This window comes from Vulpes lagopus, chromosome 10 (genome assembly GCF_018345385.1).
Source record: "Vulpes lagopus strain Blue_001 chromosome 10, ASM1834538v1, whole genome shotgun sequence".
In the NCBI taxonomy this organism is placed as follows: domain Eukaryota; kingdom Metazoa; phylum Chordata; class Mammalia; order Carnivora; family Canidae; genus Vulpes; species Vulpes lagopus.
The window spans coordinates 74,589,873-74,605,666 of NC_054833.1; the positions used below are offsets into that span (position 1 = coordinate 74,589,873).

Consider the following 15,794-nt stretch of genomic DNA (forward strand, 5'->3'; position numbering starts at 1 on the left):
TAAATGAAATAAGCCTCATACAAAAGGACAAATATTGTATGATTCCACTTACATGAGGTGCCTAAAGTAGTCAAATTCTTAGAGAAAGAAAGTGGAACTGTGGTTATTTGCCAGGGGATGAGAGAAGGGGAGAATGGATAGTTACTGTTTAATGGGTATAGACTTTCAATCTGGAAAGATGAAAAAGTTTTGGAGATGGATGATGATAATGGAACCATAAACCAAGAAATCGTTAAAATGGTAAATTTAATGTACAGTAGCCCCTCCTTATCTGTGAGGGATACATCCCAAGACTCCCAATAGATGCCTGAAACCAAGGATAGTCTCAAACCCTGTATTTTTTCCTATACATACCTATGATAAAGTTATAAATTAAGCACAGTAAAAGATTACAACGATAACTAATAATAAAATAGAACAATAATAACATATTGTAATAAGAGTTAGGTAAATGTGATCTCTTTCTCTCTTGAAATATCTCAGTGTACTGTACTCACCCTTCTTTTTATGATGATGATGTGAGATGATAAAATGCCTAAGTGATAAGATATAGTGATGTGAATGATGCAGGCATGTGTTAGGCCTTCTGGCAATATGTCAGGAGGAGGATCATTTGCTTCCAGACCTCAGTTGACTACAGATAATTGAAACTATGAAAGTCAAACCATAGATGGGCCATGGGGGGTGGGGGGTGGGAGGGGCTACTGCAATGTGTATTTTACTACAACTAAAATAAAGAACCAGATCTATACATCTTGATAGTTTTGTCCTTCAATTAAAATAGAGTAAGAGAGTAGCAGAGAATGGTAAAGTAGTCAGGTACTATTTGCGTTCCACAAATACAGCTCTATCTGTAGTCCAAAATGGATATTATATAATGAAGACAGAAGTGATAATGTTACTCTACCCTCTGGAGGGCACTCTCTAAAGGAGTATTGAGAATTACATATTTGTATGGTATTCAAATGTTTTAAAAATCTACCCAAGGCTCGTAATATTAGATAACAAATTTTCATCACATGAGTTCATTTCTGAGGAAGCAAAAAAAAGATTCAAGCCCATCCTGATCTTATGTGTGTAACTGTTACAGACAATCAGACCATTCTATCAAAAATATGCCACTTTGGAATAAGGATTATCCTGAGAGGGAGACAAATGAGAAATAATATGTACAGAAAAGCTATCTTCCCCGGACTGTTAATCACCAGAAATGACTCTAGGTTTTCTTCAGCTCAGAGACGGCAGCAAGAGGAACATACATAACAAATCTTATTAAAACAACCATTATCTTCCATCAATTTTCCCCTTATATTTACCTTCCTACAGCTCTGATCCTAAAGCCTAAGCCCCTTTTTCCTTGTCTGGTCACTTCTCTATAAGTTTAGTCCTCTTTGTTAAGATACTATGTGAGCCCAAGTTCTAACTACCCCTTTGAGTCAGTCATCAGTGAGTTTCTCTTGCAAAAGTGCATGCCACACTTGTTAATAAATTGTTTTTCTTTTGTTAATCTTTCATCAGCTGAATTTCCAGGGCCCCAGCCAGAGAACCAATGGGGGTAAAAGAAAAATTTTTCCTCCTTTATACTGTGTGGAGTTCAGGAAGAAAGGAAAATAATTAATGCCCCAAACAAGAACTTATAATTATTTAAATAGAATAAAATATTCTGCAGACAAGACACATGAAAGCTAAAACTATTTTAAGACAGAGTGTGTAAGTGCCTGGATAACTCAGTCGGTTAAGTGTCTGCCTTAGGCTTAGGTCATGATCCCAGGGTCCTGGGATTGAGTCCCTTGTTGTGCCCCTGCTCAGGGGGGAGACTGCTTCTCCTTCAGCCTGCCACTCCCTTTGCTTGTGCACACTCTTGCTGTCAAATAAATAAAATCTTTAAAAAAAAAAAAAAAAAGGAGAGAGAGAGAGTGTGTGCAATTGGGGGGTGGGGTGCAGAGGGAGAGAGAAAGCATCCCAACCAGGCTCCACACCCAGCACAGAGTCTGACATGGAGCCCCATGTGAGGCTCCATCTCACAATCCTGAGATCATGACCTCAGCTAAAACCAAGAGCTGGACGTTTAACTGACTAAACCACCCAAGTGCCCATGGGACTGAAACAATTTTAATCAGTGCCCTTTTAGGGAGCTTACAAAGGTAACTGCACAGAATTAGTAATGGAAAATATGAAGGAAGCAAGGAAATTTAACAGACTTAGTAATTAGGATGCATGTCTTTCAAATTGTGAGCACTGAATGTTGTTATAAACAAGCTTTTTAAATAGCACTCTAACAAACAACAGAGTAAGTAGTTCTATTGTGAAGGTAAAGTCTATTGTTATGCAAATGAGTACTCAAAATCAGGATAAAATTCTGATATTATGGATTCAAAAATTACTGTATCTCAAATAATTTTGATGAAAATTAAGATGGTATATTCGGAAAGCTTTGTTAAATGACCAAAAGGTGATTCTAGTGATAATGTATTTATGGACATAGATACGTGTTGAAAGAATCTGAAAAAATTTAAGTCATTAAATGTGGGAATAGGCAAAAAAATTTAACATTTGACAGTTTTAAAAATATGAATGTGTAAATTTATAAAGTAAATACTGTGAACGTACCTTTAATGACTTCATCTGGAACCCTAAAAGTTTATGTATTAAAATGGGCCTCTATTTCAGGTTGCTTTATATTTGGAAAAATAGAAAATTTTCTTTTTATATAAGAAAGCTATAACAAGTGAGTATTTATGAATATTCACTAATCTGTAGTTAGAATTTGCTCCAATAACTAATATTCTGTTTGGGTTCACGTGCTTACAGATACAGGAATGGGACTGGGCAAGGAAAGAAAGCATCAATGGCAACATATCAGGTGATTCTTTGTTACCTCTTCCCACACCCAGGCATTATTCACATAATCCCAGAACATCTGTTCTCTGGTAGACTGCCCAGAGTCCGCTAATCCTCTTGTGTTCCATAAATACAGCTAGTACAGCCTCTTGCACAGCAGAATGACCCACAGCATTTGCAAAAGGGGAAAAAGGTCTGACAGAGGAGAGCAAAGAAACCAGCCCTGCGGGCCCGGGAGAGAGTACAGAAAAGCACTCTCCTCAGAGCACTGCAGGAAAGTTGCTGACCTCTGTGAGAGGAGTATTGTGCTGGACCTAAACATACCGTTAAGTGGCCTTTTAAAAATATCTCCCGAGGTGCTTCAGTGACTCAATCGTTTAAACGTGTCCGACTCTTGATTTCTGTTCAGGTCAGGATCTCAGGGTCCTGAGATGGAGCCCCATGTGGTGCTCAGCACTGCTTAAGATTCTCTCTTTCCTTCTCCCTCTGCCCCATCCTCTCCTTTCTCCCTCTCTTAAAAAAGAAACATCCCTACATAATAAATTTCTTTTCATTCACTAGAAGTTAATCTGGGACATGAAATGAACAAACAAAACTAAAACACTAAAAAATGTCCCTGATGAAGGATTCCAATCAGTAACTAGTTAACTGTAATTTTATACAGTTTATTGGTGATCTAATAGAAGGGCAAACCTACTGAAATATAATGCTTTCCTGCCAAGTTGAAAATAGGCAGTATCACAAACATAAAGATAATTTTTAAGAATTCAGGGTCCTTTGATTTAGTATCATATATAACACAGAGAATAGTATGGATAAGCAAGACATAAACAACGTATCTTGAGTCAATTTTGCCTTGATTTTCCCTAATACAAATACACAATGTGAGAAATATAGAGGTGTGTGTCTCTGAGGGAATAAAAAATCACAAATGGCAAAAGAACTTTTCTTTGAAATGGACAATCTGGAGAAACAGATCACTAAAAAACAAGGCTAGAAACCACTACAAAAGGCAACTGCAGCTTACTGACTCTAAAAGTTGTTTAAGAAAAGATGAATTTATACTTACAGCATTACACTCTATGGTACAACTCAGAAAAATGATTAATTACAAAAATTACATTTTCCATTACATTTTGGTTTTTTGAAAGTTACAGGACCTAGGAAGAGGGAGGAAGGGGAAAAGAAGGGGTAGGGATATGGACAATCTGTTCTGATCCCTTACCATGTTTTCAGTGCTATAGCCATATTGCTGTGTCTCCTGGGAATACATATTCATCATGGATCTTGCTTCTTGAAGCTCAGGTGGCTCACTGTCATGTAACCACTGTGTGCCAAAGTGAAGTTCCTTTACAGAGGAAACAGGAGCAGCCTCTTGAAGGTGTGACGAGGGATACAAGTCCATCGACTGAAAGTGATCTTGATATAGGTCACATTCTTCATCAACAAGCATCTCTCTCTCTTCCCCCATCTCCTGCAATCTAGGAGGTAGAAATTCTTGCATCTCCCAGGCCTCCTTGCTGTTGTCTATCTCTTTTTGTTGGGACTGGAAAGCCTTTCCCAGATCCAGGAATGGCTCATCTACAAGTTCCTCTTTATAATAGGGTTCATCTCTAAATCCCTGTAAATAAAAGTTGCAAAAGCAATTTTAACTCCACCTGCCTTAGAGCAGCACTCTACACATTAACTGGAAAAGTTAACCCCTGACATAACCACAATGACTACATTCTATGCCTAGGCACAGTTAACTCCAACAGCTCTCCATTACAAAGGAGGAGAAATAAAAGCTCACTCTCACTCAACCCTCAAAGCAAAGAAAGGGACAAACAGTAAGTAGCAGAAATTTGCCCTTGGCAAGGTGAATAATTATTCCAAAAGGTGTGTTATACATTAACCACCTGAAAATTCTCAATCAGAAATAGGAATTTTGTCAAACTGCTACACTGAACATCGAACTCATGCAACTCATACAGAAGTAGTACATAAATATAGACACACATCATACTATTTTCTAAGAAAACAAAGATGTAAATAGTATGGATTTTCAAGCTTATGTAACTCAAAAGAAATTATGACTATTGAAATGATCAAAATGCATTCTCTATAAAGGATATGGGATGTATGTCTCAACTACTTTGAGCATGACTATCTTATAACATGCCTGTAACAGAAATGTATTCTTTCCATCTGTACTGAAATTATATAGTAAAAAGGAATGAATATAGTATGCTTTTTAATTAATTTATATTTCACTAATTAGAAGTACATACAACTGAAAATAGTCATACATGTGCAGAAATTTTGCCGAGTGCTTAGGTAACACCTGAGGATTATATGGATTTCCTGAGCCTCTAACCTAACCCTGGGGATCCTCAGAGTGCTGAGCACAACAAGGCCCAATGCCACTAAGAGATCAGTGACATTTCTTATTTGAAGTCCTACTCATTAAATATTACCAAATGTGGGACACCTGGGTGGCTCAGTGGTTAAGCGTCTGTCTGCCTTTCGCTCAGGTCATGATCCCAAGGTACTGGGATCAAGTCCCACATCAGGCTCCTTGTAGGCAGCCTGCTTCTCCCTCTGCCTGTGTCTCTGCGCCTCACTCTCTCTCTCTGTCTCTCATGAATAAGTAAATAAGTAAATAAAATCTTAATAAATAAATAAATATTACCACATATAAATTCATGAAATGAATCTATTACTTTTCCATCTTTAAATTATTATAGTGCATCAAATACTGCAAGCTAGTTCATTTTTTTAAAAGGTGTGTTTATGGGGTATATTTGAAGATGTCATACACTTATGAAATTTTAACAAAAACTGTCTATACCAAAAAAACCCTCCCCACAATGTATAGTATAGAAAGAAGTATCAGCTCAAGGTGCTGTCAATAAATTATGCAAAGAATATCACCAGATAGTTATTATCAAGTAAAGTAGTACCATACTCTATTTTCAAGGAGCAAAAAAAGCACAATTCATTTTAATAAAAAAAGAAAAGCTTCAAAATATACTTTCTAAAATTAAAGCATAAAGAAGAGTTTTGACTAAATAACTCTTTTCTTTAGAACGTATTCAGCAAGAAGTCCTTTAGTATAGCTCTGTTTTCTACAGGATTTTAAATGCATGTCTATTTTTGAACATTGTGTTCTACCCTCAAAATTTTAAGAGTGTATTAGTGGTATAAAATAAGGTTTGTTTGTGCTTTGAAAATGCCTTATATCTGGCCTATGTTATTTATGAAGCCAATGTGACACAATGGGGGGAAAAGTTCATTAAAAAAAATAAATAAAAGAGGAGTATAATTTAATTTGTGTCTCTTTAGCCAAGATTGGGAACAAGCTTTTGCCTTCTTTATAGAAACATTAGCTCATGGCAAGCCATTCAAATAGGAAATCAGTTTACTACATACCTTGGGTGCTTCAAGTATTAAAGATGAATTTATATCATGAATTGTTTCTGAAAGTTCAGTCTCATCTTCATTATTGTTTGAATGTAAAATATAATGACTTTCCTCCTCTTTCTCATTATCCTGAAAACAGAAACAATTTTTATTTTTTTAGAAAAATTGAAGACATGTTTTTTGTCAACCATGAGGCTATTTTTTATTAAAATAACTGACATATAACATTATACATATTAGTTATGTGTACAAAATAATTAGATGTTATGTATATATTACAAAATTATCACATAAGGGGCACCTTGGTGGCTCAGTCGGTTAAACATCTGCCTTCGACTCAGGTCATGATCTCAGAGTCCTGGAATTGAGCCCCATGTCAGGCTCCCTGCTTAGTGGGGAGTCTGCTTTTCCATCTCCCTCTGCCCCTCCCCTGGTTCCTGCTCTCTCTCAAAAAAATAAAATATTTTTAAAAACTTATCACAATAAATTTAGTTATATCTGCATCTTTCAAGTATATAATATGGTATTGTTAGAGACACCGTGGTGTACATTGCATCCCCAGGACTTATTTATCTCAAGACTGGAAGTTTGTACCTTCTGACCACCTTCATCCATCTTGCATACCACTCCCTGCCTACAGCAACCACAGGAAGTACTTTTATAATCAAGAAAATACTTTAGTTTTGAATTCTCTTCAAATTAATTCTCATCTTTCCATTAAGTGCAAGACACAATAAAATTTATGTAAATTATTTTATTAGAACAAACTCTTCTTTAAAAAATTAAAAAGAAAGTCATATTTGGATCAAACCTTCTCAAACATATTTTTCTTTTTAAGTATTCCTTAAACTACATGCAAAAGAAAGAAACTGGACCACTTTCATCACACACAAAAATAAACTCAAAATGGATTAAAGACCTAAATGTAAGACTTGAAACCATAAAAGTCCTTGAAAAGAGCACAGAGAGTAATCTCTCTCTAGATATGTCTCCTGAGGCAAGGGAAATAAAAGCAAAAATAAACTATCAGGACTACATCAAAATAAAAAGTTCGTGTACAGCAAGAGAAACAATCAATAAAATTAAAAGCCACCTAAAGAATAGAAGAAGGTGTTTATAAATGACATAACCAGGGGCACCAGGGTGGCTCAGTGGTTGAGCATCTGCCTTTGGCTCAGGTTGTGATCCAGGAGTCATGAAATTGAGCCCTTCATCAGGCTCCCTGTGGGGAGACTGCTTCTCCCTCTGCCTATGTCTCTGCCTCTCATGAATAAATAAATAACATCTTTTAAAAAAATGGCATATCCAGTAAAGGGTTAGTATCCAAAATACATAAAGAATTGATACAACACACAGGAAAAGATGTTCATCATCAGTCATCATCAGGGAAATGCAAATCAAAACTACAATGAGATTGAATAAAAAAAAAAAACCCTACAATGCGATACCACCTCACACCTATCAGAATGGCTAAAATCAAAAGTACAAAAAAGAACAAGTGTTGGTGGAACTGTGCAGAAAAAGGAAGCCTCATGCACTGCTGGTAGAAATGTAAACTGATACAGGCACTATAGAAAACAGTATGTTTTTGGTTTCCCAAAAAGTTAAAAATAGAAATATCATATGATGTAGCAACTGGATATTTACTTGAAGAATATGAAAACACTAATTTGAAAAGATATATGCACCCTTATATTTACTGCAACATTATTTATAATAGCCAAATTATGGAAGCAAGCAGCCCAAATGTCCATCAATAGATGAATGGATAAAGGTGTGGTGTATATACAGACAATGGAATATTATTCAGCCATTAAAAAAAAAACAATGAAACCTTGCCATTTGCGACATGAGTAGAACTAAAGAGTATAATGCTAAGTGAAATAAGTCAATCAGAGAACGATAAATACCATATGACCTCACTCATGTGTGGAAAAAACAAAACAAATGAGCAAAGGGGGAAAAAAAAGACAAACAAAGAAACAGACTCTTAACTATAGAGAACAAACTGATGGTTACCAGTGTGGGGGGAGGGAGGAAATAGATGAAGGAGATTAAAGAGTACACTCACCATGATGAAAAACAAACAAACTTTAAAAAGAAAAAACTCAACAGAAGCACAAATTAGACTTTCACAGGTTGTCAGATGTAAGATCAAATTACAAAGTCTGTATCATTACCTTTAAATTAGCAATAGCTAATTTAAAAATGTAATAGAAAACAAGATATCATTCACAAATGGAGGGGAAAACATTTGCACAACACATTTAAGGAGAAAACTGTAAAAGAAGACTTGACTAAATAAAGAGACCTACTATGTAAAAAAAAAAAAAAAAAGTATCCCTTTAGACGCCTGGGTAGCTCAGCAGTTAAGCGTCTGCCTTTGGCTCAGGGTGTGATCCCAGGGTCCAGGATCGAGTCCCACATCGGGCTCCCTGCATGGAGCCTGCTTCTCCCTCTGCCTGTGTCTCTGCCTCTCTCTCTCTGTGTTTCTCATGAATAAATAAATAAAATCTTAAAAATATATCCCTTAAATTTAAAAAAAATCACTTTATCATAAAAGGACCTTAATATTAAGAAATGTATCAGTTTAGGGGTGTCTGTGTGGCTCAGTTGGCTGAGCGTACAACTCTTGGTTTTGGCTCAGATCATGATTTCAGGGTCGTGGGACTGAGCCCCAAGTCAGGCTCCATGCTTGGCATGGAGTCTACCTGAGATTCTCACCTTCTCCCCAGCCCCCTCCCTCACTCACGCTAAGATAAATAAATCTTAAAAAAAAAAAAAAAAAAAGAAAAGAAAAAGAAACGTATCATCATACACAGGATAGATAGTATTCAAAATTTTTAACAATGGTATAGTGCAGTCACTTGCCATCAGAAAAGGTACAGCCATTCTAGTGCTTACCAGCTCAATAGCAGTCCTAGGCTACTATTTATGGCACCATGTGCCAGGCATAGGTTTAAACATTTTAAATATTCAATTCATTTACTATGTTAATATACATCCTAAGAAGTAGGTATTCTTATTAAACCCACTTTACAGATCAGCAAAAAGTTACCTTATTAATCAGTTACACACCCAGAATTTGAACCCTGGCTGTCTGGCTCTAAGGGCCTGGGATCTCAAATACTATGCCATGCAATCCCCATCTTATTACACAAAAACGTGGGAGCTGGTGAGGTACAATAACTGGCCCAAGGGCACACAGCCTTACAAATCACAGAACTAAGCAAAAAAACCATGGCTGTCTGGCTCAACAACTCCATTGCCAGTTCTGACCTATTAGTTTTGAAGATGCAAAGCAGTTTTTTTTTTTAATTTTTATTTATTTATGATAGTCACAGAGAGAGAGAGAGAGAGAGGCAGAGACATAGGCAGAGGGAGAAGCAGGCTCCATGCACCGGGAGCCTGATGTGGGATTCGATCCCGGGTCTCCAGGATCGCGCCCTGGGCCAAAGGCAAGCACCAAACCACTGCCCCACCCAGGGATCCCGCAAAGCAGTTTTTAAAGTCAGTTCATTCATTTTTCAGATCTGGTGTATTTGATATTAATTTGTAGAAAAGAGAAGATAAGCCCCATTAATGTAATGTTAATGTAAAAATGTATATTATGCAATACATTATATAGGCAATGTATATTTATGTAATATACGACTTATTAAAAAATTGGGTTCTCCTAACTTTTATACATTCACAGTCTTTCTGGCCTGAGCTGATTTTGGGTCACCTTCTTCACACTTTCCACCCCACTTCCACAGAGGACTGAATGAATGCTCAGTAAATATTATGTGATCAGATAACTGGCCACCAAGTGGACCACAAGAGAGACAGGGACCACAGAGAAGATCCATGCACCACTATTTACAGTTCAGGAGCAAACAGTTTTGTTTGCTAAAGGCACCCAGATGTTAAAAAATGAATTAGTGGTAAGAATTTTATACAGTCCTGAAAGTAGTGACCTTTGTCTTCATCTCTTTTGTGGCTCCCCATTCCCCAAGTATCCTGGAAATCTTCTACTCACTGAGGGAAGCCTAGGCAAAGGTCCACCTCACAATTACTACATTCCAAAACCCTTTCAGAATGTGGCTCTGATATCCTGACGTCTCTGCAGCTCTACATCTGCCAGAAATAGCACAGGAATCCACACCCAGCTAGTAACTAAGCTCTTTTTTTTGTTTTTTGTTTTTTTTTTTATACCACCTGACACTTCCCTAAACTGCTTCAGAGTAAAATCATGGTCGTTAAGTCCTTTAGGACATAAAATAGTTTGGGATTTCCTCTAGCAGCCCAAATAATCAGGCAAGTAATCATCAGGGAAAATCTAGACAAAATTTCCCCCACAACCAAAATAACAAGAAGATGAGATCCCCATAAAAATATCAAGTTTCTCCTCATAACTTAATTTGTCCAGAAATCAAACCAGGCATCTCATGGTGTCTCATGTTGGCTATGGCAATACCCATACACCAAATTTAGAATACAAAGTCAAGAACTTAATTAGCTACTATACTCCATTTTGAAATATTTAGTGTCTGATAGTATAAACATACTGGGATTTCTATGGGGAATTCATGAAGGCCATGTTGAGTTCCCCAATGCATAAATACTCTGTGTAACACAGGCATCTATTTATATCAATATATCTATATATCTATAAATGAACACATTTATCTATATCTACCTATATATATAGACATATGTAGTATGTTGACATATTCATATAGTATATATTATTTCATAGAATAAAAAAATCTTAGACTTTAGAAAGATTTTAGGAGTCCTCTAATCTTGTTCAGTCTTTTCAGAGATGAAAAAATGGGCTCAGAGAAGAAAAGTGGTATACCTATTATCAAATTACTAACAGAATGTTTCTCAAAGTATGAAATTCTGCATCAAAATTACATGAGTGACTCACTGAAGAGGCAGATCCCTAAATAACACATACAATTACTAGATGAGAATCTGAGGGTAGGACCTGGGAAACTACATATTAACCATCTCCCAGGTGATTCTTACATATATTGTATACCTTTGCATTGAAACCCATTAGGCTAGCTCATAGGAAAGTCAGAAACAGAATCCAGAATTCAGGAAATAAGAAATTTATATTAGGACACACACAGATTAAGCAGTGGAACAGGGATTCAAAACTATGTGTATTTGTCTCCAAAATCCATTCTTAACTATTTACACTATTATCACATCTTATATTAACAAAATTGAACACTTACCACCAAAGGCTTACAGACGCCAAGGTGTACAATGCCTGGTGGCACAGCTTTCAACACTTCAACAGCTTCAGCAAGTGTGGTGTTTTCCAAACAATATTCATTAACTGAGACCAGACGGTCTCCAGGTAACAGCTCTCCCCCTTTTTCTGCAACACCATTTGCCACCAGGGAGCGGATCACAATCACTGACCTTGTGGGATCTAAAGGGTCCTAAGGATCAAGTCAAGAAGAAAAATAAGTCAGTTTCTGAAAACACATAGACTTATGAACCTTATTTGACTATTGACATTAGGTATCCAGCATTCTGGTGAAATTCTTCCAAAGAAGTCAAAATCTATTACAATATCACTCTACATATCCACATAAATATCAGCTTACATCAAGGTGGGAGCATAATCTTAATTTCAGTTACATGTCTAAAGGGTTCAAATACATACAAACTTCTTTAAACTTTCAGTGACTGATATTTGTTGGACCACAAGAAGTCTGGTGACAGTTGAGCAATATTCTCTGATATCCTCAAGCACAGTCATATTAGGGACCAAAGACAAGTCTGCTCTTGCATAGTAAGTAGGCTCTAGGAGAAGCATACTATGGTAAATGATACTTCATTTTTATGTATTCCACCACTGTAAAATCCTCTTGCTAAGTCAATGGAGTTCAAAAAAGATATGAAATCCATGCAATAGTCTACTGTATGCAAAAAGAAGTTTAAAAATAATATAATTTATAATATATAAATTGTAACATGGCATAGGGACCCCTAGGTGAGAACTGTTCCAATACAAGAAAATGAGTGTCCCTTCATGAACAAAACTAACATGAAAATAACTGCCATCCACTGAGAGGGCCCCATTTTTCTTAAGTAGCACTGAAGATAATGTTGACATTCAATAAATACATTTGGCTAATAAGAATCAATTTATAGCCCATTATTTTTTATTTTATTAGACACTGATATATAGCACTCACTATGTGTTAAGCTCTATTTTAAGTGTTTTATTACTACTTGTCTGTTTCTGCAGATGAGGGAACTATCACTTAGAAAGTTGAGGAAACTTGCCAAGATTACCCATGTGGTAAGTGGCAGAGCTAGGATTCAAACTTACCCAGTCAGGCCCCTAAGTCCTTACTCTTGACCACCAATCTCTGCCACTTGCTCCACATTAAATAATGGTACAATTACTAAGCCTCAAATTTAGTAAAGGGGAGAGAAAATAATCAAATCACAGTCGTAACACTTGTTTTTTTGTCTATTTTCTTCTTATTGTTTCATTATGCACATACTGTTCCACAAAGGCAAGATGTAGTAACATGAGATTCTACTACTGTTGAACCCTTTCCAACAAATTAGAGAGAAACGGTCATGTTTTGTGTTAGAATCAGAAGACTATGGAATTGGGGTTGAGCATCTGCCTTTAGCTCAGGGCATGATCCCGGGGGTCTCGGGATCAAGCACCACATCGGGACTCTGTGGGGAGCCTGCTTCTCCCTCTGCCTACGTCACTGCCTCTCTCTGTGTCTCTCGTGGATAAATAAATAAAATCTTAAAAAAAATATATGACAACTATGAAATTAGCAAAGTGAGAATCTGCCAAGTTCTAGGTTTTGTCAGTTTCAATTGGCTGATGGTTCTTTTGAAGTTTGCTGACGAACTTTTCATATATCTCTGTTTCAGAAATCAAGGTTCATTTTTAAGTCCTGTATGGAATTTTAACCAAATATATTTAAATCAACAAAAGCTACCTAGCTAATTCCTTGAAAAATGCCGTCAGGGACGCCTGGGTGGCTCAGTGGTTGAGCATCTGCCTTCGGCTCTGGTGTGATCTTGCAGTCCCGAGATTTGAATCCTTCACCGGGCTCCCTGCATGGAACCTGCTTCTATGTCTCTGCCTCTCTCTGTGTCTCTTATGAATAAATAAATAAAATCTTTTTTAAAAAATGCCTTCAAATACAACTTATCTTACTTTCCTTAACCTTGCTTTTCTGCTCTAAGGTCAGGAGACTCTTGATAAATGTTTTAACACATTCTGATGTATAACACCTCATATTTATGAGGAGGATAGAAAGTAAAAATAGTCACGAGTACTCACTAATAAAGTACATACTGTTAAACTATAATTACACCAATATTTTCAAGTAGAGGGAGCTATTGCATAGGAAGAGAAAAGAACAAAAAAAAAAAGTAGAGTGGTATATCAGCAGGCAATCAGTGCAGATATAAAAGAGCTGTCTATTTTGTCACCGGCAACCATGAATCACAACACACTTTTCATTCTGAAATATGAAACCATTACATTTTAAGTTTGACACACTAATAAATAAGCTGTACAATTATGTCCTTCATTTAGGATGTCAGTTTGTGATGAAAGGCTTTTTTATTAGGGGGGAAGGGAAACTACATAATAGTATATTCCCCTCATGAAATGGACAGAAAGCAGCTAGCATTACTTCATATTAATAATTACTAAACTTTCTTAGAGAAAATTGCAACAGTAAAATATACCAAAAGCAAATAAATGATTTCACTAGCTTGGTGCAAGCAATCTCTGCAGTTTCATGTAACACCAAATCAGAAAGTACTATTTTTACCCTGACTAGGTGAATAGGTTTTCAAAATGCAACCAGCTGAAATGATAGAAACATTTCAAAGAAAGATTAACCAGGCAATAACAGAAATAGAACGATTAATAGATTTCCCTTATTATAGAAAAGTCATGGTGAGCATTCATTTAGACAAAGTACAGTCTTCTTTAGACCTTAAACTAGTTCCAGGTGTGCTTGCTTACTAAAATTTATTCAGGCTTAGACCTCTAGTTATTCTCAACACTAAGTCTAATCTACCACCCTTTCTCCTGGAAGAGAGATCTCAAGGGTAGCTCCTTTGTCATTAAAAAAAAAAAAAAAAAGACAAACCATCCACTTCTGAAGATGCCCCATTATGTATAATCACTATTTCATTTTCTGGGATGACTTTTCTGTGTGATTTCCCACATAGCTGAATGAAGTTGCTTTAATGAGGAACGGTCATTTCCTTTCATGGTCATCACATGTAGCAGCCGCACTATGGAAAAAGAGCAGCTGCTACTGCCTACTGAGGCGACTACTATTCTTGAGGCTTTGCTGCATAAAAAATGCTGAAAAACCAGCCTGATTTAGCCTACTTGTCATCAGGAAGATCTGTTTTCTGAAAATCTAGCCCACAGTAGCATACTCATGTTGTAGCAAACGAAATGTTACGACGATATTTCTTAAGACCTCTACCCAACTTCCAGATCCCATGCAATTTTTTTAAAGTCTCCATTAGTTTTTATCATCTTTTATCACAATTTTAATACCTCTAATTCTTCCTGTTTTGGTAAATAACACTGCAAGGAACACTGTTTTCCAATATCAACACATTGCTTTAGACTAAGCAGTCAATAGAGGGCGCTAAAGACTAATCACAGAACACAAGAAACAGCATCTTACTATGCTAACCTTTTGCTTCTGAAGGATTTTTTCTTTATTCAAAAGCCTTATATTATTATACATGTTATAACAGTATCCCACATGTCTGCCTCATCTCAACCATTTATGAAAGTTGTTCCCTACAGCTCGTAAAAATATTATCTAACTCCTACAATCAATTAAGAACAGTTAACCTCCCTCAGAAGACAGGAGATCTGACTTGAATTCTTCTCACTACTTAAAATTGTGAAATCCTGAGAACCCAGATAACTGCTCTGTCTCACAAGTGAATACAATCACCGCACCTGCCTAAAGAAAAGTGCATATAAGAATTTTGGAGATTTGCTGAAGTGACGCTAATGTTTGATATTATAAACACAGGATGTTTTCATGTCGGGGGAAATCCAAGTTGACAGACTCCTCTCCTCCCATAATCCCTGACTGGCATTACCATATATACCCAAGCATTCACTTAATGCCTCTCCCCCAACCCTTCCACTGAGTTGCTAGCAAAGGCATGTCAATTTGATCTTCTATTTTCTCTGTCTGACTCTTTCTCTCCATTTCCGCTGCCACTACCTTGGTTTAGTTTCTCATCATTTCTTGCCTGGGCAACTGCTAATCTCCCAGTCTTCAATCTTGCCTCCATCAGTCTATTTTCCACAGAGATAACAGAATGATTGTTAAAAATAAAAACCTGAGGCTCCTGGGTGGCTCATTTAGTTAAGCATCAACTCTTGATTTGGGCTCAGGTCATGATCTCAGGGTGGTGAGATGGAGCACTGCATGAGGCTTTGCACTGGGTACAAAGCCTGCTTAAGATTCTCTCTCTCTCCCTCTCCCACTGCCCACCCTCTCCACGCCTCTGCC

General features: G+C 36.8%; 1 protein-coding gene across 5 annotated transcripts in view; it reads right to left on the reverse strand.

The window, feature by feature from the left end:
• The window catches only part of PATJ (PATJ crumbs cell polarity complex component), a 359,628-nt gene that overhangs the window by 243,651 nt on the left and 100,183 nt on the right, over positions 1-15,794 (reverse strand). For all 5 annotated transcript variants that reach the window (XM_041770677.1, XM_041770680.1, XM_041770678.1 and 2 more), the window contains exons 18-20: positions 11,475-11,684; positions 6,253-6,372; positions 4,067-4,462 (exon numbers count right to left, since the gene is read on the reverse strand). In XM_041770677.1, the coding sequence (XP_041626611.1) occupies positions 4,067-4,462; positions 6,253-6,372; positions 11,475-11,684 (726 nt within the window). The remainder of the gene's footprint in view (positions 1-4,066; positions 4,463-6,252; positions 6,373-11,474; positions 11,685-15,794) is intronic.